Consider the following 24,052-nt stretch of genomic DNA (forward strand, 5'->3'; position numbering starts at 1 on the left):
GCCAACCGTCTGTTCAGTATTGTTGCCTACATATTTTTCCCCAAAATGTTTCAGGTGGTTACATTACACTAATGGCTGGCTTGAGATCGAAATAAACGCAAACGTATTAGAACCATTCACTGTTGTGAAACATATTTCAGGAGAGCATAAATTGTTTTCATTTGTGCAAATATTAACAAATATTCATTGTAATACAGTTCTTACATCGTACATTAAAGTATAAATATGCTAACATGATTCAAATATGATTCTCTCTCGCACCTTTTAACGAAAATCTCACACAATTCTATCAAAAAGATTTCTTTTTAGTTCTTGTCGGAATATTCTTTCAAAAGTGTCTTTTCAACTTTCATTATAAACCTTCATGTATCAATGACATTGAATATTCACCCAGCGCAAAAGCGATGGACTGGGACTTCCGTTGCCTCACACCTAGTCAACAGCGACCCGGGTGATAAAAACTAACCAGTGCACCCTATCACGTTCCCAGCTTTGTGTTTCATTCTTGCGGAAAAAAATTGTTTCACATTGAAAATGGAGCATGATGTAACTTTTAATGGGAGTAATTTAAAAGTTTCCAGTGGGTCCATTCTTAAACCAACACTTAAGTTTTATTTCAGTGGTAGAAAAGTTTGTCCAACCAGAGTGAGTTTTAATCGCTAGTGTAAGATAGGCCTTGATCTATATGGTTGAAATTAAAATACATGTCTAAAGTTAGAAGTGTACTACCAGATTTATAACTGTTAACCTCTCCACACACGTATTGGCTTCTATCATTTCTTCTAATTCTGCCTTACATCTGTGTAGACCTTATGAATCGGACCAAGTTCATTTAACGTTTAGAATTATTACTACTTTCACCTACTGGAATATTGGAAATTCTTCCTCAGATACCTTGTATACACTTCAAGTAAAATTATGTAAGATTAAACTAGCTAGTATTGTTTAACAGGACAATAATTAAGATGCATTTAATGTAATGAATTTAAACAGAAATTTAGAAGATACTAACGTATTGTAAGTGTGCTGTAGTTGCTAAGCGTGTGTGGAAGGTGAAGAAAGTATTGATAATTACGAACAGAGGCCAGTTCTGAAGTTGGGTTGATTTTCATCGTCGTTCCTTCCACTAATGTTCTCAAATATTCGTCCCATTTTATCTGCAAAATTGTAAACCGTCAGAGAAACATGTTAGATTCACTTATGTTTTAATCCATGAATTTTCACATTTTTTTTCGCCAAGTATACAAAAAAGTACTAACTTACAATCGTAATGTTCATCTTTAATGGTTTTACGTCACCTTGATATTTATTATAGCCTACTCGTAACATCCATAATTCAATTTCTCGGCTATTGAAGGTTACAAATGTGCCCTTGTCCGTGGTAGTTACACTGTTCTACACATTTTCACTTTCTTCTGTTACAGAAAGAAAAGTTGCTCTTTCTTACTGTAATTGACCTCCTGAACACAAATATGTGCTTGACTTTCCAAGATGAGCTCTTAATTTGAAGTTACGGCGTAATTCATGTTACCCATAAGCATTGCATTCGCTCTAATTTTCAAGATAGGAATAATTCATGTTAAGTAACATTAATATAAGCAATGTAGACATAACTTAATAAATATATCAAGGGCGCACGCAAAAAGGAGCTAAGGGAGCACTTGCCCCACTCTCCCCGAGATACCTGGGTAGATTTAGTACAATTCAAAATTTGAAATTATAGCGTTAATAGCAGATTAAATGCCTATGCAAATTGTCCTAATTGCTTAATGTTTGTTAAAGAATGTAGCATAGTTTAGATTAAAATATAAAGAGTGATGTTTAATTTGAAATGTATTACCTTTACTTTGATTTTGAGAATATTCGTAGATTGATAACGATTTAAAGAATATACAAGTTTTTTTGTTGCAGATAGAAAAATACATATTCAATTTGCATTTAATGTATGAAACATAGTGAAATATTTACATTTTGTCTGCAAGGCAGGAAATGAAATTTAAGATTTTTACTTTTCAAAGTAACAATAACCCAACAAAATAATTTTCTCAAGAAATAAACAAAATTTGTCTACTAGATACAATTCCTAACATTAAGAATTTTTATTACTATGTATGTTACTACTTTCAATGTTGGAAACGCTGTAGTTAAATGGAAATATTTCTGTACACAAATAGACACTATTAACTATAAAGACCTAGCATATCAACAGCCTCATTGTGTTTTGCGGAACACGTTTTCTGCTTTCTAACATGTCCGCTGATCACAAAACAGAATTGATTGATTGATTGATTTTGTGTTTTAAGTTCACTTTATGAACAGTAAGGCTAATCGGGACTGGACCTGCAGTTTGAAGTGGGATCCGAACCACTATGTGCCTCCACCGGGAATCGAACCCGGGACCCCTTGATTACAAAGCGACAACGCTACCAATGCGCCATCGGGGAGGCCCAGAAAACAGAATATAGTGTTTCTGTGACTGTGTTACAGAACATGCAGGCATGATGAATGGAAACAAACGCAATTAAATGAGATAGGAAACCCTGGTCTGGAAATGTCCCAGTCAAAAGTTAGAAGCCAAAACTCTCGAAGGGCAGGCAACCACGCACAACGCGTAGGGGAACCATAAAATATGTCGGGGGAAGGGGAAAACAAACACAGAAGAATCACTGTAGTAGCTTTAATGAGTATTAACTGCAGCCATTATTACATCAGTTGTCCAAAGTGACGACCCCTGTCTCCATACAGACATTACAGGATCTTAATAAGCTCTGACGCATCCCCTCTAATACGGTATCCTAGGAGTTGTTCGGACTAGATCACAGGCTGCAAGGATTCTTGCCAACTGTCCCTCTACATTACTCACATGTGTCTCGTAGACAACACTTTCGACAAAACCACACAAAAAATAATCAAGTGGGTCAGATCAGGTGAACGGGCAGGCCAAGCAACATGTCCGCCTCTCCCTATCCATCGCCGAGAGAAGATCTGCGTCAAAATATCACGAGCACCAGCTACGAAGTGAGCTGGTATCCCATCACGCTGAAACCTCATTCGTTGACGAACGAGAAGTGGGACATGTTCCAATAACTCGGGGAGGATGTCTTTCAGAAACACTGTGTACACTTTCATCGGCCCATACATGGCTATGCGACTGTTCTGCATCCCGTCTGTCGTCAAACATGCCTCACCAGTGAAAAGCACACAGGCATGGAACTGGGGGTCGACCACACAACGACGCAGTAACCATTCACTAAACACGACCTGGGGTGTGAAATCAGTTGGACCCAAGATACGACACGCTGTGGGTGGTAAGGGTACAGCTGCTGCTCACTCAGAACTTTCCAAACAGTAATATGGGCCACACTAATTTAACGTGCCACAGTCCGTGTACTAATGGATGGTTGTCCTTCAACCCGATCCAGCGAAGCTTCTTCAAGGTGTCCTTGCAGTTATTTGTCCTCCTTGCTCGTGGAATTGAGGTCGCACTTTCCCGGTTTCCCGTAATCGTTGGAAAAGTCGGGGAAACATGGTGTACGCTGGATGTCCGCGCCGTGTATACCTGGTCCGATACAACCTTACTGCTTCCCTCCAGTTCCCATTTGCTCGTCCATACACAAACCCATATCAGCCAGTTCCTGTAGCGTATACTCCATTGCACTGATTTCAACTGCGAAACTCGTGCTTCCAGACTACACACGTCAAGTTTGACGTCACGTTTTCTCCAAGGCATGCGCAGTGGATTCTTTCCCCTTTCTTTTATGGTTCCCCTCCGCGTTGTGCGTGGTTGCCTGCCCTTAGGGCATTTCCTGTTCAGGGTTCTCTATCTCATTTTGTTACGTTTGTTCCCTTCCATCATCTCTGCAAGTCTGTAACACGGTCACAGAAATACCCTGTATATGTATATATATATATATATAAAAACATATATAAATTAGAGCCATTAACAAATTACATACCCTATGAGTGTAATTTGTTGAGCCCATCTCCTCGTCCATGTCTTTTTGCAGGTTCGCCATTCTTTTTATCTTGCGTGATCTTCCGCTGCTTTCAAACTTTTTGGCCGTTAACTAGAATAATGTCACAAACGAATAAGGATTTAATGGTAGAAACATGAAGAAGTAGAAGATTGATTTTTCTGTTTGAAAATGAATGCATTGACATTTCTTTATTGCACAAATTAAACGAATTTCAGATAAAACAGTTGAAGGAGATGGAGGGAAGTAGTATCGGAATACGCCAAGGCCTGCCCTCGGGCGATTAATATTCGCAATTAATTTGTATGTACTTAGAATTTATTTGCACGGGTTTTAATTAATTTGCGCGTACTTAGAACTCATTTGCAAGTACTTAGAATACTTTACATTTATGTATTTGTTTGTTTATAACTTTTTATGAATATATAATTATTTATTTTATGAAAAATATGTATATAGAAGGTAATTAGAGGTACTAAACGCTATGCATATGGTTTTATATTCATTACTGCAAAGTATGTAATGTATAAATCGATAATAATTAATGTTTATAATATTGAAAATAAGTTTTCTATGGTTTATGAACTGCTATGAACGGTGGTAATGGGTGTAGGTACAGGTCCAATTACGATTGGAGACGGTCCCGGTACTCGAACCCGCGATATGTAACGGTATTAATTAGTACTATGCAATAATTGCTTTATGTTATGAAACACGGTGGTTTCACAGGCTAGACAGAATACGGTCTCCGAATCTCGACTCGGCCGTGAGGGTAGACAGAGAGAATGAATTAATATTCCGCGCAGGTAGACGAGAAACGAATTTGGGGGATGTGCGGTCAAGGTCAAATGACGTCAGAACGCCAGAACAAAGAAAGAACGCGAGAACCTGATTCACCAATCAGAGAACGCGTCGGTAGATTTTCAGAACCGGTTTTTCCAAGGTTAACTAGTACGCAAGAACAGGGGAAAGCTATGCAATACTGTAGGGCAGGGAAGGGATTGAACCAGACAACAAAGGATGTCTGGAATGCGCAGCAAGGGTCAAATTTCTGAAGCTATGCGTCGCTTGTAGAACCGGTTTCCGGCGCCAATTAATATTCCGCTCAGGGTTGCCCCAAGGCACAGGACGCTTTAGCGAGGGTTTTAGGGTAGAAAGCTTGCATGTTAGAACAGGTTTCTGTCAAAGTAGCCCAATGTTACAGAGAACACAAGAAAAAAGGATTTTTGGATACCTAATTAGATTGGAGCGAGAACTTTACTTTGAACAAGGAGAACGAAGCGTAAGGGTTTTTTATCTGTACTAGGAAGAAGGGAGAGTTATCATGGACTGGGCCTACAGTTTTCACTATTTGCTTTTATCACGGGGTATCGAACCTTGGACCCATTGATTATTGATTTAGGTAGTAAATTTATATTACTGTGTGCTATTTAACATAATATTGAGCTAATTTTTTTTACCAAACTTTGACTTTATGTCAAATCTTTTACAAGTTTTTATGTATTTTTACCAAAATAACACTATTTATACTATTCAGGCAACATTTTTTATTAAATTTTGGACTCGCAAAGACATTTTTTCAACTTTTAACTTATTATTTTACAATTTTATGTTAATTTTTACCAAAATAACACTATTTGTACTATTCAGGCAAAATTTTATATTAAATTTTGGACTCACAAAGACATTTTTTCAACTTTTAACTTATTACTTTACAACTTTATATTAATTTGTTTACCAAAATAACACTATTTATACTATTCAGGCAACATTTTTATTAAATCTTGGACTCGCAAAGACATTTTTTCGACTTTTAACTTATTATTTTACAACTTTATATTAATTTTTTTACCAAAATAACACTATTTGTACTATTCAGGCAACTTTTTTTTATTAAATCTTGGACTCACAAAGACATTTTTCAACTTTTAACTTATTACTTTACAACTTTATATTAATTTGTTTACCAAAATAACACTATTTGTACTATTCAGGCAACATTTTTTATTAAATTTTGGACTCACAAAGACATTTTTTCAACTTTTAACTTATTATTTTACAACTTTATGTTAATTTTTTACCAAAATAACACTATTTGTACTATTCAGGAAAGACTTTTAGTTACATTTTCGACACACAAAGACATTTTTTCAACTTTTAACTAATTATTTTACAACTTTATGTTAATTTTTTACCAAAATAACACTATTTGTACTATTCAGGAATGACTTTTAGTTACATTTTCAACACACAAAGTTTGAGTTTTCAATTTTTATCTGTTTATTTCACAAGTTTAGCCAAATATTTACTCAATTATCACGATTTGAACGTGTTTTTGTTACATTTTGGACACACACACACACAGAAAGAGAGACAGAGAGAGAGAGAGAGAGAGAGAGAGAGAGAGAGAGATATTTCCAAGTTTACAGGATTATTCTCCACGTTTACTCAAATAACACAATTTAAATGTGTTTTGAATTAAATTTTGTACACACGAAGTGTGTTTCGTCAAGTTTTACCTTTTATTTTTCAATTTTATGCTTATTTTACCAAAGTAAGACCTCTTAGTCTATTCAAGAAAGAGTTTTCAATTATATTTTGGATGCAAAAGTATGTTTTGGCAAGTTCTACCCTTTTATTTTACAAGTTTAGGCTTATTATTACTCAAATAACAAGGAAAGTTTGTTTATTTTAGAGTTTGCTGAGTATTTTGTTACTGTTGTACTAGGTAAAAGTTTTTTAAATATATTAGATAGGGCTCTGTATACTTTTGTTTTTGCTATTTTGGAGATGATGCGATCAGCATCACTCTCCATCTGCTTTTTATTTTATGTACCAAATATTATTTTGAGGCTTAGTGAATTCTAGAGCCTATTTATGCAGGAGAGAGGGCTTGAAAATTTTGATATCAGATAACCCACAACTATTTGTCAGAGTATTTTAAAGGATATTTTATATTTATTATGTGCCACTAGAATATCAAAGCTTGCTTATTTTTTTATGTCTGTAACGCTGTTATTGTATTTCTAGCTAAGGCTTACTGGATAAAGTACACGAAATGTTTAACATTTCGACTATTTGCCTTTATACGAGGCCAAATTTTTAGTGTAACGAAAATTATTGTGTGTCTATAAAGACTGAAATTCTTTTACCGAGGGGTCCACAACTGGACGCTTACCAACATTGTTTCTTTTCTTTTTTAAATATAACTATTTATCAATATATTGACAATTCACAGGACAAGACGAAGTTCACAGACGACTGACTATATGAATCATAGGTCCACTTGCTAAACTTTTTTCTATGCTAGAAGAATAATTTAGCCTTATAGCCTTTTTCAAGGTATTTTTGAAGTATTACTGGTGTTTTGGGTGCATCAACACTTGGGTTATTTCCATTTGGTTTATTATACGAGGCTACAATCACTATCTGAACACTGAAATTCTCTGATTGAAACTAAAACCTTAGGCTGTAACTAGGAACTTAGTATGTATATCGACAATTTATAGGACAACACGAACTTTACAAAGGATTGTAGGTGACGTAGGACCACACGCCAGAGCTTTGTTAACCTGCAAGAAGCACTTACAGCTAATATTACGAGGAAATGATGTTGATTTTTACTGTTTCACAAGAATGCTACTTTTTATACACCCAATATTTGCTTTTTGAAGTAACTACATGTACCAGAAGCACTTACAAGCCAACTCTAACTAGACTTCGACTTATTCTATATCAGGTGCTAAATTTATAAAGAACTATGATTGTGTATATTTCTGAGGAAGTACACAAAAGCAGATTACCCGATTAAAGTATCTGAAAAACAGATTTTTCTATGCAAGTATATTTTTATTGACTGGATTATTTAACACATCAAACAGGAAGACTGCAAAATTCATTAAATGTAGTTCTATAGTATAGGTGGTTTCAGAGATATAAAAAGAACAAATATAAGATTTCGCTTTTTTTGCTTCTGAGGCTAATTGCGACGCTAAGGGTCAATGGCGAGGAAATGTAACGGAGGAGAAACAGTCCCAAAAGTTATGGGCTATATGTAAGTTAATACCACAGAGATATTACAGTAGGTGTAGGTTCTACCACCAGAACTTTTCTATCATAATAATACTGGTTATGTTGTACTGTTAGCTAAAGATGCTGATATTTGAGAAATTTAAAAGCATATTTGCAAAATTTTAGATAAATAATAATCTGTTAGACTGTAAACATATTTTATATCCATTCTGCAAAAATCCGATAACAAAATTTAAAAATTGTAATCGCCCAGACAGGGACTCGAACCCTGGACAGATAGGTTAAAAGCCTAACGCTATACCAACTAAGCTATCTGGGCACAAGGTATTCTTTTTTTGAAAAGTTAGTTATGTTAAGAAATATATTGAAACACTTGAGAACACTTTTGGTCTGGTTCGACAGAGAAGGAGACAACATTTCTAAATTTTTACAGACTGGGTGTATTTTTCTACTATAGAGGCCTTCACTATATGTAATTCGAAACGCTAAAGTTCAGCTAGCTTCCAAAATTGAGGTAAAGATTATGTTTGGCGAGATTAACAAGTTACAATTATATCCAGTTACGGACAAATAAAGCTAAAACTCTTGGATTTACTGTACTAGCCAAGTTTTAGTAACATTTTCTTCACTTTAGTAGAAATACCAAAGAAATAGGTATATTTTATTTATAATTTGACAAAATGTACTAGTATTTAATTCACAAAGTTAGGTAAAAAGCAGTATTTTTTAAAAAATATTGTTACTGCCTTCAAATTTTATGTTATTTAGCCACTAACAACTGGTTTACACTGTTTGGCATCCTTTAAATAGGAAAAGAAGGAATTATTTGTTTAGTATTTTTACTACTTTATATTTATTTAAGAAAACAATTCTACAGTTTAACTTAATTTTAACAAATTGTTCCTAATTTATATATCAAAGTTATGTTATTTAGAGTGTATGAAGGCGTATAAAGTTAATATTTGTACTTATCAGTTCAACTAACAATTATATTTTACGCACACAAGATAATGTTTACAGTTAAATTACTTGAATCAGAGAATAATATTTTACAGTAATTGATTCATTCAGTACTAGTCAGTACTTTTATGCATCAGAAAGTTTTCTTAATTTTCTATTACGCATGCTATTTTGGGCTATTCTTAAAATGTATTTCTAGGGCAAACTGGATTAATTTTCTGCTTATAATGCACAATGCATTGTACATTTGTTATATTCTCTACTTACAATCCAAATATTATGCTTATTTAATGTATAACTAACTAAATCTCTAGCCTTCTTAAACCCGAATGTTCATGGCTGCAGCAACACATGCCTTTCATCTGTCCCTGTCCTGAGCAAGATCTATATACTTCTTTCCTTCCCTACCAATTTCCTTTAGGTCCATCTCTACATTATTCCTCCATCTTTGTTTTGGTCTTCCTATTGGTCTTTTACCATCAGGTTTCCCAACAAGAATCCTGTATACTCTTCTTTCCTCTCCCATTCGTACCACATGATCTACACACCTAAGTCTTCTTGATTTAATTATTCTAATAATATCTGGGTATGAATACAAATTATGTACTTCCAAATTATGTAACCTTCTCCACTCATCTGTCTCCTCATCTGTTTTTAGGCCCAAATATTTTCCTAAGGATATTATTTTCAAATACTCTCAATTTATGTTCCTTTTTCAATGTAAGGGACCAAGTTCAATTACTGTATTTAACTTTTATTTTTTGTAATTAACAAAAATTAAAAGCTTATACTGTAGTTATTATATCTTTTTCTATCAGCTGATTTTGAAATTAATATTATTAGGTATAGTCTTTGATTTATAACTATATTGCTTTTTTATCAATTTATCTAAGAGTACACGCAGACAAACACATGTGTACACACTTTTATGTAAATAGATATGCCTATTTTCAATATTTTAGTATGAAGATTGCACTTTAGCTATTTAAGCAAGGGTAGGAAAGGTAGGATTTCTGAGAATTTGTTGCAGGATTTTGTTGTCCAAGTATAGATGAGAACTGAGCTGGGAGACTGTTTTGAACCATTTCATGAGAATTTGCATGTGAACTGTATGCAAATTGAGCACTATTGACTGTGCATGCTTCTAAGTTTTGCTGTTATTTTACATCAAGTCTGTGAGACTGTAGTAAGTTTTCCCATTTCAAGTAGTTTTATTGATTGTATTTGTATATGTTGTGGGGACTTAGTAGTTTTATGTTATGAGGCAGTTTGTTGTAGAATATTTTTACATGAATGTTTTGAGATATTGAGTGTCTGCTGTTTTACTTGTAATTATTTTACTTCTTGTGTTGTGTATTTGACTATATTTTGTCCAAGTTCGTAGTATTTAGAATAATTGTTATTGACTTGTAGATGTAGGGAGTAATAATCCTTTGCAAGATGCCCTATACTTTAGTCTGAACATTATTCTTAGTGTTCACTTTTGAAGCCTTAGTATTCTGGTAATATTATTAATGTAGAGGTAAATTAGGCTGAAACGTAGGCATTTTTTCTGATAAATTATACTCAGTTGTTTCAGCAGGTAAAAGTTGCATGATAGTTTACTGCTGATGATGTTAATTTGCTCTTCTTATGTACTACGTATGATGTAGCTTACTTGAGTAACTGGAATTTTCTACTGAAAAAAAGGATTGCTTGTCTATTTTATTCCTATGTTGTTGAGTTTGTCCATAAGCAAGCCATGTTTTTACTCTATCCTATGCCTTGGAAGAATCTAGATATATTGTGTTTGCAGTTTTATGTTTCTCTAAGGTTTCAGCTATGTAGTTTTAAACTGTGCTATGTGTGTGACTATTAATTTCTCTTTCTGGATGCCATGTTGGTTTCTGTGTATTCCTCTTGCTGCTTGAATTTGACTTAGGTTGTTTGCTTTTTCTTACATCTTTATTTGTTTATTTCTTCAGTATTTTTTATTTTTTTAATATTCTTTTACATAAAAAATTCAAAGTACATTGTTAAAGTCAAAGTGTGTTAAAATTTAATTTTTCAAAGTTAAAGTTTTAAAAATACAATTTTCTAAAATTAAAAGTTATAATAGTATATTTTTGTTAGTAGAAGTTTTTATACTAGGGCAAATTATTTTGTTGTTAATGTAAAATTTGTTAGTTAATGTAAAATTAAAGTAATTAAAAATCAATTTTTCAAAGTTAAAGTTTTAAAAATACAATTTTCTAAATTAAAAGTTATAATAGTACATTTTTGTTAGAAGAAGTTTTTATACTAGAGTAAATTTTTTTGTTGTTAACGTAAAATATGTTAGTTAATGTAAAATTAAAGTAATTAAAATTCAAATAAAAAATACTGAAGACATAAACAGATACTTTAATCGGGTAATCTGCTTTTGTGTACTTCCTCAGAAATATACACAATCATAGTTCTTTATAAATTTAGCACCTGATATAGAATAAGTCGAAGTCTAGTTAGAGTTGGCTTGTAAGTGCTTCTGGTACATGTAGTTACTTCAAAAAGCAAATATTGGGTGTATAAAAAGTAGCATTCTTGTGAAACAGTAAAAATCAACCTCATTTCCTCGTAATATTAGCTGTAAGTGCTTCTTGCAGGTTAACAAAGCTCTGGCGTGTGGTCCTACGTCACCTACAATCCTTTGTAAAGTTCGTGTTGTCCTATAAATTGTCGATATACATACTAAGTTCCTAGTTACAGCCTAAGGTTTTAGTTTCAATCAGAGAATTTCAGTGTTCAGATAGTGATTGTAGCCTCGTATAATAAACCAAATGGAAATAACCCAAGTGTTGATGCACCCAAAACACCAGTAATACTTCAAAAATACCTTGAAAAAGGCTATAAGGCTAAATTATTCTTCCAGCATAGAAAAAAGTTTAGCAAGTGGACCTATGGTTCATATAGTCAGTCGTCTGTGAACTTCGTCTTGTCCTGTGAATTGTCAATATATTGATAAATAGTTATATTTAAAAAAGAAAAGAAACAATGTTGGTAAGCGTCCAGTTGTGGACCCCTCGGTAAAAGAATTTCAGTCTTTATAGACACACAATAATTTTCGTTACACTAAAAATTTGGCCTCGTATAAAGGCAAATAGTCGAAATGTTAAACATTTCGTGTACTTTATCCAGTAAGCCTTAGCTAGAAATACAATAACAGCGTTACAGACATAAAAAAATAAGCAAGCTTTGATATTCTAGTGGCACATAATAAATATAAAATATCCTTTAAAATACTCTGACAAATAGTTGTGGGTTATCTGATATCAAAATTTTCAAGCCCTCTCTCCTGCATAAATAGGCTCTAGAATTCACTAAGCCTCAAAATAATATTTGGTACATAAAATAAAAAGCAGATGGAGAGTGATGCTGATCGCATCATCTCCAAAATAGCAAAAACAAAAGTATACAGAGCCCTATCTAATATATTTAAAAAACTTTTACCTAGTACAACAGTAACAAAATACTCAGCAAACTCTAAAATAAACAAACTTTCCTTGTTATTTGAGTAATAATAAGCCTAAACTTGTAAAATAAAAGGGTAGAACTTGCCAAAACATACTTTTGCATCCAAAATATAATTGAAAACTCTTTCTTGAATAGACTAAGAGGTCTTACTTTGGTAAAATAAGCATAAAATTGAAAAATAAAAGGTAAAACTTGACGAAACACACTTCGTGTGTACAAAATTTAATTCAAAACACATTTAAATTGTGTTATTTGAGTAAACGTGGAGAATAATCCTGTAAACTTGGAAATATCTCTCTCTCTCTCTCTCTCTCTCTCTCTCTCTCTCTGTCTCTCTTTCTGTGTGTGTGTGTGTCCAAAATGTAACAAAAACACGTTCAAATCGTGATAATTGAGTAAATATTTGGCTAAACTTGTGAAATAAACAGATAAAAATTGAAAACTCAAACTTTGTGTGTTGAAAATGAAACTAAAAGTCATTCCTGAATAGTACAAATAGTGTTATTTTGGTAAAAAATTAACATAAAGTTGTAAAATAATTAGTTAAAAGTTGAAAAAATGTCTTTGTGTGTCAAAAATGTAACTAAAAGTCTTTCCTGAATAGTACAAATAGTGTTATTTTGGTAAAAAATTAACATAAAGTTGTAAAATAATAAGTTAAAAGTTGAAAAAATGTCTTTGTGAGTCCAAAATTTAGTAAAAAATGTTGCCTGAATAGTACAAATAGTGTTATTTTGGTAAACAAATTAATATAAAGTTGTAAAGTAATAAGTTAAAAGTTGAAAAATATCTTTGCGAGTCCAAGATTTAATAAAAAATGTTGCCTGAATAGTACAAATAGTGTTATTTTGGTAAAAAAAAATTAATATAAAGTTGTAAAATAATAAGTTAAAAGTCGAAAAAATGTCTTTTTGCGAGTCCAAGATTTAATAAAAATGTTGCCTGAATAGTATAAATAGTGTTATTTTGGTAAACATATTAATATAAAGTTGTAAAGTAATAAGTTAAAAGTTGAAAAAATGTCTTTGTGAGTCCAAAATTTAATACAAAGTTTTGCCTGAATAGTACAAATAGTGTTATTTTGGTAAAAATTAACATAAAATTGTAAAATAATAAGTTAAAAGTTGAAAAAATGTTTTGCAAATCCAAAATTTAATAAAAAATGTTGCCTGAATAGTATAAATAGTGTTATTTTGGTAAAAATACATAAAAACTTGTAAAAGTTGGTAAAAAAAATTAGCTCAATATTATGTTAAATAGCACACAGTAATATAAATATACTACCTAAATCAATAATCAATGGGTCCAAGGTTCGATACCCCGTGATAAAAGCAAATAGTGAAAACTGTAGGCCCAGTCCATGATAACTCTCCCTTCTTCCTAGTACAGATAAAAAACCCTTACGCTTCGTTCTCCTTGTTCAAAGTAAAGTTCTCGCTCCAATCTAATTAGGTATCCAAAAATCCTTTTTTCTTGTGTTCTCTGTAACATTGGGCTACTTTGACAGAAACCTGTTCTAACATGCAAGCTTTCTACCCTAAAACCCTCGCTAAAGCGTCCTGTGCCTTGGGGCAACCCTGAGCGGAATATTAATTGGCGCCGGAAACCGGTTCTACAAGCGACGCATAGCTTCAGAAATTTGACCCTTGCTGCGCATTCCAGACATCCTTTGTTGTCTGGTTCAATCCCTTCCCTGCCCTACAGTATTGCATAGCTTTCCCCTGTTCTTGCGTACTAGTTAACCTTGGAAAAACCGGTTCTGAAAATCTACCGACGCGTTCTCTGATTGGTGAATCAGGTTCTCGCGTTCTTTCTTTGTTCTGGCGTTCTGACGTCATTTGACCTTGACCGCACATCCCCCAAATTCGTTTCTCGTCTACCTGCGCGGAATATTAATTCATTCTCTCTGTCTACCCTCACGGCCGAGTCGAGATTCGGAGACCGTATTCTGTCTAGCCTGTGAAACCACCGTGTTTCATAACATAAAGCAATTATTGCATAGTACTAATTAATACCGTTACATATCGCGGGTTCGAGTACCGGGACCGTCTCCAATCGTAATTGGACCTGTACCTACACCCATTACCACCGTTCATAGCAGTTCATAAACCATAGAAAACTTATTTTCAATATTATAAACATTAATTATTATCGATTTATACATTACATACTTTGCAGTAATGAATATAAAACCATATGCATAGCGTTTAGTACCTCTAATTACCTTCTATATACATATTTTACATAAAATAAATAATTATATATTCATAAAAAGTTATAAACAAACAAATACATAAATGTAAAGTATTCTAAGTACTTGCAAATGAGTTCTAAGTACGCGCAAATTAATTAAAACCCGTGCAAATAAATTCTAAGTACATACAAATTAATTGCGAATATTAATCGCCCGAGGGCAGGCCTTGGCGTATTCTGATACTACTGAGGGATAACGTTGAGATGGACAGAAAGAAAATCGGTAAGGATTGAAAAGATTTGATTCAATTTGCCCATCATATGGACGGATGGAAGGCTTGTGATGCTGCAGCTATATACCTTTGGATATGCGAATGATAGGAAGTTAGTTACAGTAGCTATTGTAAGTTCCCATCTTCGAGTTCCGGCTTTATCATTGGTGGTCTTTGTAAAATGTGTCTCCACCAATTTTTTCACTCATCCCCATCGTAGTGCTTAGCCAAAAGTTGCAAACATGCGACGTAAAATAATAATATTAATAAGAAAAATTCACATACCAAAAATAATAAATTACCAGAAATAAGAAAATCGAGCCGCATTAATTCTAGGATGGCGTTTAAAGTTATTCACTCATGCTGATAAGTGACCGAAAGGAACGTTCTAATGTAAAATTATCCGCACATTGAACAGGATTATTAAGGAAATTAAAGAACATATTTGGATTATTATGACAGAAGACGTTAGATATGATACATATGAGTCATGTTTTAAGTGAAATTCTACTACAAATAATCAATTAATATAAAGTAATTGATTAACAGACTAAATATCGTGTTAAATTTGTTTTCACTGTGTAAGGATAGATCACTACATGATCCTTTCTTATTATTAGTTTTTATGTATGTTCAAAATTTATATATATATATATATATATATAGTGACAGCTATACTTCTTTTTATGCAGTTTCAAATGTAAACTGCTGTAGGGCTGGCCTACGTGTCGGTGAAAGCCAGCTTGCAGAAGGCAGTTAGTTTCAAATACTTGCACTACCTTCAAGCCTGAGAGGGTGGAAAATTTCAGTTTATTGGTCTGTTTTTGAATAGCCTATATAAAGGGACCCGACTGGAAAGCGAAGTTGGCATTTCTTACGAGTTTTTGGGAAATAGGCGAGACCTTGGAAGGTTCTCTCGGTGCAGGTAGAGTGGCGGGGCTAGTCAAATGACTAGCGGTCGAGGATCAACCATTTGCTTTTTCGAAATACATAGATAAGTCCACGCATTATTTTTTGATTCGTTTGGTGACAGGCCAACGCTTAGTTTTCAGTGGACATTTGTGTTATACTTAGAGAAACGACGTATCCGAGGGAATTAAGGGAAGCGTTTAATTTCAAGTATATGTCTATCCGTTGGTGACAAACCAAGTACTCTGTTGCGCGAAATTATTAGTTTAACTTTGTAGATTCAACACTGTCAAGGTGTCCGGTTTTTATTTAATCTGGGATTAAAGGGACTGTGGCAGGGTGGAAAAAGAATCACAACAGTTTTGTTTTTATATAATTTCAAGAAAAGCACATAATTACGCGAGTTGTTGTAATTTCAATCAAGTTTAGTCTATTTTTGCGAGGCAATTTTCATTATAAACTAGAAGGGGAGGGAATTAGAGGAACATGTCATGTATGCTAGTGACAAGCTAGATACATTTTTGAACTAGTACTGCTCGTCTAGGTCATATATTACAGTGTTTCAATTAAAGAGGATCAAGTCATTTCTTATGTGGGGGTTATTTCTGATGTAATTCTTTATATATATTTAATCAACGAAATAAAATAGTTTTTGTATATATTTTTAAACTGAACGTCTGGGTATCATTGAGATAAAAGAGCTGAGTGTTTCCCTAACATCCATGGCAAAGAGTATGGTAGTTATTCAATGTTTTTAATTCGATTGAACCGCATTGTTAGTTTTTAAAGTGTTATGCTAATTATTTGCCTGGGGAAGTAACGAAAACAAGTAACAGGTTGAGCCAAGGCAGGTAACTCTCCCCAGAAGAGAAATAGAGCATTCAAGATCTGTGGGGAAAAGATGATATATTATAACGGAAGCTGCTATTCATAGTTAATGGTTTCGTTGGTCCCGAGAGAGAGTTCAGAAATCGATAAGAATCACCCATGTAATTTACCTCCATATCGGAGCGAAGTTAGTATTAAAATCTTACCACGCAGTAAGATAGCTTAACTGAGCCACCATTAATTCCTAGAGCCATGTAACTACGTTGGTTGTGACCCAAGTAGGTTAATACTAGTTCTAACTATTTTTTTCTAAATAAAATACATGAAAATCCTTTCAATTGCTAGTTTATTTCAATAAGTGCTAAACAGTTCCTACCCCAAATGCCGAGTTCACGGTATGTCACTGAATATGGGAGTCGTATTGTGTTTTGATGATAACAACTATTGTAATGTAATCTCACTGTGCCTAACGCGTGATAGCAGTAGTTATTATTTTAAGGGCATTAAGAAACCTTGTCAGGGATACACAAATTATATTATTTTTATTTATATGGAAAAGCAAATAGAGCCTGAATTGTTCTCTGTAAAATTTACAATATTTTCATATGATTCCCATAAATAAATTATTGAGGACTGTTCTAACAATATGTTTACACAAAAATATGTATCTAAATCGGTATCTTAACACTCTACTTGGATATGGAGCACCAAGTCCAACATAAAATTATTACCCTTCAATACACTGAAAACTTAGAAGTATTGTTAAGTTTCGAAAGTGTATTACAAAGTAGAATAACCTTTTTTGATGTAATAGAAGCTGATTTAGGTTTCCAAATAAAATACTGTATTCCGAATAAATAAATACTTGCAATTGATTAGGTATATTTTTTTGTCTTTATTCCAGACATTCGAGACGAGACGAGACTTTCCGCGAGTCGTCTCGTAACAATCAGTAGCACTCGATTTACTCCAGCACTCATCCGGTTTACCCCGTGTCACTGGTGAAAATAGAGTCACAGCAGATTTTCGTTCAACATGTGCATAATGGGTTAGAAACTATTTAAAGTTGTTTGTTATAAGGCTTTTAGATTATTGAAATCCTGTTTTGGTATTGACTACATAGTTTCGTATAGAACCTTACTGCCTCTCTAAACTGTCTAAACTCTTCAGAGTTCGAAGAGACAAGGTGAAGCACTCGGCGGGTGTATGGGTGCCCGCAGGAATCAGGAACTGCTTACTCCACGACTCATGGACTGAATCGCTCTCTGAAGGCCACTGGTGTGTGGAATCCAACGTCGGAAGCTTCTTTCATCACATCCTATTTTTGTGAAAAGAAAAGCCAGATTGTGGGGGACATTTTACGCTAATTTTCATCACATTTCGTACAGAAAGTGATGAAATCCCGCAACTGCACCACGTGTAGAACCTTACTGGCCTCTCTAAACTGTCCCTACAATTTGTAGAGGACCTTACAGGTTCTGGAATCTTACCATGGGGATTATGTTAGCTCATAAGCACTCGCTTATGCTGCATCCTTAATCTGCGGAGGTACCTAGATGAAACTTAATCTACACAACCTTTTAAATGAATGGCAACCACATATTTTCAGGTTAAAATTACCTAAGGACTGCATTGGCAATGTTGGCTTATGAGAGAAAACCATGTTACCTGTCTCGTTCTCGAAGAGATGATCAATAAGAGTTTCAAGGTGAACTCACAGACACACATTGTTGTTAGTCTCTTAAAACTGTTTCTTAACCTGCACTTCTTCCCCGAACAACTTTTTCGAACCAACGTTAACTTTTCATGATAAGGATCGACTGTCTTTCAAACTAAACCTGTCTCTTACTTTCAGACTCCCACCACGCGACTCCTTCAAACTCACAACCGACTCCCGTTCTAAATCAAAACCGACTGTCTTTCAAACTAAACCTGTCTCTTACTTTCAGACTCCCACCACGCGACTCCTTCAAACTCACAACCGACTCCCGTTCTAAATCAAAACCGACTGTCTCCCTAAACCAAAAGAACTGTCGTCTCAAGCTACAAAACCCCGACTGTCCAGATCAAGATTCAACTTGCATCCCCCTAACCTAGGCTCCTCCTACATTTCTCCTTCTCACTCCACTTTACCTCTGCAGTAACTGGAAAATGCATTATGCTGTTATGCAGTTAACACATTCATTAGTATTTCCTGCCTGCTACAAGGCTAAAGCGAAACTCGAAAATGCGAGGTACGCTACCGTTTGTATAAGAAAAATGATGCTTTTGAGAAAGTGAACCTATTTCGCCGGTCTACAACATTCATGTTCTGAAATAATGGAACAAGTCAGAACAAGTTAGTAGGAGATGAGAAGTAAACACGTTCAAGCAATAAGATTCGTCCAAATTATTGCAAAAGTGGCTAGCGCTATCACTTTATAATCAAGGGGCTGCGAGTTAAGTAGAGTAGTTTGGTCATTTTATGTAATGCACAGCTTCATAGCTTCATACTTAATATACATATTCAATAAGTCTACGTTTAAATGTCAATAATAGCTATTTATTAAAATTATCACTTATCGGTAGAGAAACATATTACAACATTCCACTTTCTTCCCTCACACTTTAATCCTAAATAAATACCCAAAGTAATGAGACTCCTGTGCGTGTAAATATATGTCATGAAGGCATATGAGGTAATGTGGTGGTATAGAGGTCCACATATTCTTGATCTCGGCCATAGTGATCAGTATTATAGCCAACAGCCTTTACCCACCATGGTTGCCCCAATGAACCAATTTATACGAGGCTGGGTGGATCTCAGACCCGCCGGAACATTCTTGGTCCAGATCGCCTGCCTTGGAATTCGAACCCGGGTCAATTTAGTCCTTGGAAAACAGCCACTTCGCTCTTGTAGCTCACAAAAACCTCCATTTTATCCCATTGCTGCAACATATATTCCTATCTCTCATCTCCCTAAATACTTGTTATGAATTGCGCCCGCATCCTTATTAAACCCAATTCCCTCATAATTATAATTTCTTTCAGAAATACTCTCACCCCCACCCCCAACCCAAACAGGAGCTCCGCTGTTATTCCTTCTGTTGTCCTTCACTCCCAACCCCTTGCATACCTTTTAGAGTGTGTGCTGTAAATACTCTTTCCTATGTTATTTAATACAAATTTTAATACTCTTTCCTATCTTATTAAATACAAATTTTAATACCTTTCCCATCTTTTAAACAACGATCTTTAATTAACCTTCTTTCCGGTATCACGAGAACAACTACAGTATGAAGAAGCTATCACCTGGTGCAAATTATATTTCGCAGAGAAACTCTCTTTATTGCATCACTAATTGTACCTCCGAGAACCATCTGAAAACTATTTCTTTAACCTGCTATACATGATCACAAACGCGAGAAACAATTGGGGTGTAAGGGATGACCCTTTCTGAGAACACAAAATGCCAACCTCATTTCCACATAGTACACTCTGGACTGGATATTACAGACTAACGAGGCTCTGGCGTCGGACCCATGGCCATTGTAATCCTCCATATGGCCAGTGCTGTCCTTGCGTGTTTGTGATTGTCTTTGATCAATTTCATTTTATCACTTTTCATCATAATCTTCGCGATTAGCCACATTTGGTAATTAAAATAAATGAAATCAGTCAATCAACAAAATCAGAAACTTAGTTTGTACTCTCATACCAATTCTTGAGGCATCCAGGCTCTCAATGAAGGGCGATTTCTCTATTTCTTCCTCACTTTCTTCATTCTCAACCCTAGCTTACACGAGGGGGCTGTTAGACTCATTCTCCTATTTTTCTGATATTTCAACTGTGAAAATTTTTATAAAATATTGAAAGTAAATGACATTGTTCCCTAGCGTGTTCCCAATATTTACGTATTACTTTTGTTCATAAAAACACAAATATAATGTAAGTAGGAGACAAGATGCACTAGGAGGGCGTATAAGGCGCCATCTTTGAATGCGTGCCATTCGATTCGCGACACTCGTGTCAGTTACGGTGTATAATAAGTTGGCAATGATGGTATTTTTGTAATTATTATAATTAATAAACAACTGAACCTCTGTAAACAAAAAATAAGTAATGAAAAATTAAGTTTTAGTGAATGGTGAAATATGTGTGTGACACTGAAGCAATAATTTGCTCTTATTTCTTATAAATTATGGTAATTTTTGTAATTATTACAACTAATAAATGACTGCACATATATGTTTAACAAAGGAAGCAGTGATTCAATAATGAAATGGTTTCTTGAATTTTAACAAGAAAGTGAGGGCCATGTGAGGCCTCTCCCTCAGATAAGTAGGTTTCTCGTACGACACGGATAGGATAAGTTTAATGTTATAACCCAAAAACCGTGACACATTGTCTCTCCTCTCTTGTTTTGAAAGTACACATACATATTTGAAACGCATGTCATGCATGGTAATGTGTGGGGAGATCAACTGTTACCCTTACTACTCTTTATACGTACCGCATTAACGACTTTATTAAAGCGCAACATGTCGATGGCAATTGACCTGTACTCTTCCTTTGTTAATTTCTCATCATTGAATCCGCCGAAAGCAAGCAATACATCGGACACGTACTGCATCTTGGATTTGGCAAATTCCTTTGAATCCAAATAATTGGTTTCCATGTCAAGCCCAGTTATAGCTGCATCGAAATAGCTATCCTCAGAAGAGAGTGCCTTTGAAGATGGAATCCTCAGCTGGAAATCAAATATTGTATTTTAAGTGAATTTTAATTTTTAATTGTCTTTCAATTTGAAGATAAATAGTAAATAATTTCACAGTTTCCTTCAAAGTTATTTTAATTTTTAAGAAAATTGGGTATATTTACCACAATCTCCTGGCTAAAGAAATGTCTCTTAGTTATTCGATGCAACGATGTAAATGCAATCCTAAAACAAAATTTGGGATCACACTGAGGAATTAACAGATTATTTGAGTTTTAAGAGCTTAGATCTGTGTAAAAGTTCCAAAATTCTAGAAAAGTTTTATCTGGTTCGTAGACTGGAATAAGTTAGAGATATTGTCTTTCGTGGAAACATTAGCATTGAACACGTACTTGCATAATAATGCAGTTTGGTGCCTAGTGTCGAAAGCACATATTATATGAGATTTAAGAGGTTAATTATGTGTGAAAATACTAATCCTATACGTTCTTTTTTTGTAAAATATCTTGGGAAAATAAGTAAATTTGTCAAACAATTGTAACATTCCACTTAATCTATAAAAACGAAATTTGGATTGCACTTAAGAAATGACAGATTATTTGAGGTATAAGGGTTTAGATCTGTGTGAAAATACCAAAATTCTCGATAACGTTTGTTCAAAGAACTAGCATCCTGTACATGTACATTGTATGTGTTGTTAAGCAACACAGTATTTCTATTCGGGACATAGAATATATTACCAACTTTGTTATTATATTTTTTCCTTCAAGAAGTTATTTACAAAAGACAAGCGCACGTTTCCAATTTATTCTAGGCTTTCATAGTTTCGATAATATCCAATCCGATCACAAAATAGCATTTATTGTTGGAAACCGTAACCAGCAACGTTATCAACTTGACCTTCATATTTTCAGAGTATGTTTTATACAGTGCTGCAAATATTCTTTGTGACAAAATTTTTGAAAAAAGTAACAAAAATATACGTTATTAACATTATGTACTCTTAAAATATATTTGAACTATTTTTTTCTAAACATGGCACCCTCGTCATTTAATCAAGTAGATTCTTCCAATTTTCGTATTGTAAACATGCATTTGTATTGAGCATTGCAAATCTGCAAATTTTTAACAATATTTTCTTGCATAAAAAAACGTCGAAGATATACTCGTATGTTTTATGACTTAGTCATACATGAAGAATACAGGAGAAAACCTGTTAAGTCCAATTTTATCGATTTCCTGTTGTCGATGTCAGTGTACTTTTCTATGATGTAACTGCACATGCGAAAAAATCGTAAGTCCTCAGAAATGTGAAGCTCAGAGTTATATACAATACACCGAAAAATAAGTAAATCTTAAAAGTTTGGATTTGCTTTCTTTCAAAAACGGGAATATGTGATTTATCAGGTAGTTCTCCTGGACTTTCATGTGGATAATCTGTTATGTGTCAGTTAATCTTCAAGCGGTCAAAAGAGAGAAGTTGCTTGCGCATATGTGAATAGCTGTTGCGAGACAACAATTACCTTACTTCTTTCTGTTACAAGACTTACTTCTATAATGGAGATGTTATATTCGTCCAAATAACGGACATGGAAGCCAATTAATATATCCTTCCTCAATATCCGATGAGCGAGAGCGAGGGATCTTGACAAGTTGAAATTTTCTGTTGTGGAATTAGTTGGTATTTTCCTAGGAAGTTCCAACTTTGCCAGTGTGTCCAAGATAGGATTCACTCCATGTTCCTCCATACTATCTGAAAGGGAAATAATAAATCAAGTGTTTCGTTATTAATGTAATTTATTACGCAACTCTATGCAGACACTTGAAAAAAAGTGGGAATATAATCAAAATGTCCATCAGGTATTCATTGATTTCAAAAAAGCATATGATTCGGTCAAAAGAGATAAATTATATAATATATTAGTAGAGTTTGGAATACCTAAGAAGCTTGTTAGTATGATAAAAATATGCACCAGTGAAACAGAAAGTAAAATTCGTGTGGGTAATAATATGTCTGACAAATTTATAATTCACGATGGGTTAAAACAAGGAGATGCATTATCTCCATTGCTCTTTAATTTTGCCTTAGAATATGCTGTAAGGAAGGTAAAAGAAACTAAAGAAGGACTAAAATTAAATGGTGTGACTCAGTTGTTAGCATATGCAGATGATGTAGACTTACTGGGGGATGATATAAATACGATTAAGAATAATGCTAAAATATTTTTCAAAACTGCTAAAGAGATAGGTTTGGAAGTTAACAAAGAGAAAACTAAATATATGCTTACAGGCCGAAACCAAGTGTTAGGTAATAATCAAAATCTAATTATTGATAACAACTCGTTTGAAACAGTTTCCAAATTCAAATACTTAGGAGTAATATTAACAAATGAAAATGATATTAAAGAGGAAATAAAAAGTAGGCTTAATTCAGGAAATGCATGTTACTTCTCTCTTCATAAACTTTTGTCTTCTCGTTTAATATCTAAGAAACTAAAAGTTAAAATATACAAAACAGTAATTTTGCCTGTAGTATTATATGGGTGTGAAACTTGGTCCCTTACATTGAAAGAGGAACATAAATTGAGAGTATTTGAAAATAAGATCCTTAGGAAAATCTTTGGACCTAAAAGGGATGAGGAGACAGGTGACTGGAGAAGGTTACATAATTTAGAACTACATAATTTGTATTCATGTCC

The 24,052-nt window shown here is 34.0% G+C and overlaps 1 protein-coding gene across 1 annotated transcript in view; it reads right to left on the minus strand.

Moving 5' to 3' along the window:
* LOC146005497 (membrane metallo-endopeptidase-like 1) overlaps positions 1 to 24,052 on the minus strand; it is a 136,387-nt gene that overhangs the window by 43,081 nt on the left and 69,254 nt on the right. The window contains exons 7-10 of the mRNA XM_083144742.1: positions 22,904 to 23,106; positions 21,150 to 21,386; positions 3,957 to 4,067; positions 1,013 to 1,157 (exon numbers count right to left, since the gene is read on the minus strand). Coding sequence (XP_083000868.1) covers positions 1,013 to 1,157; positions 3,957 to 4,067; positions 21,150 to 21,386; positions 22,904 to 23,106 — 696 coding nt within the window. The remainder of the gene's footprint in view (positions 1 to 1,012; positions 1,158 to 3,956; positions 4,068 to 21,149; positions 21,387 to 22,903; positions 23,107 to 24,052) is intronic.

The sequence above is a fragment of the Lepisma saccharinum genome, chromosome 23, assembly GCF_977018435.1.
Source record: "Lepisma saccharinum chromosome 23, izLepSacc3.1, whole genome shotgun sequence".
In the NCBI taxonomy this organism is placed as follows: Eukaryota; Metazoa; Arthropoda; class Insecta; order Zygentoma; family Lepismatidae; genus Lepisma; species Lepisma saccharinum.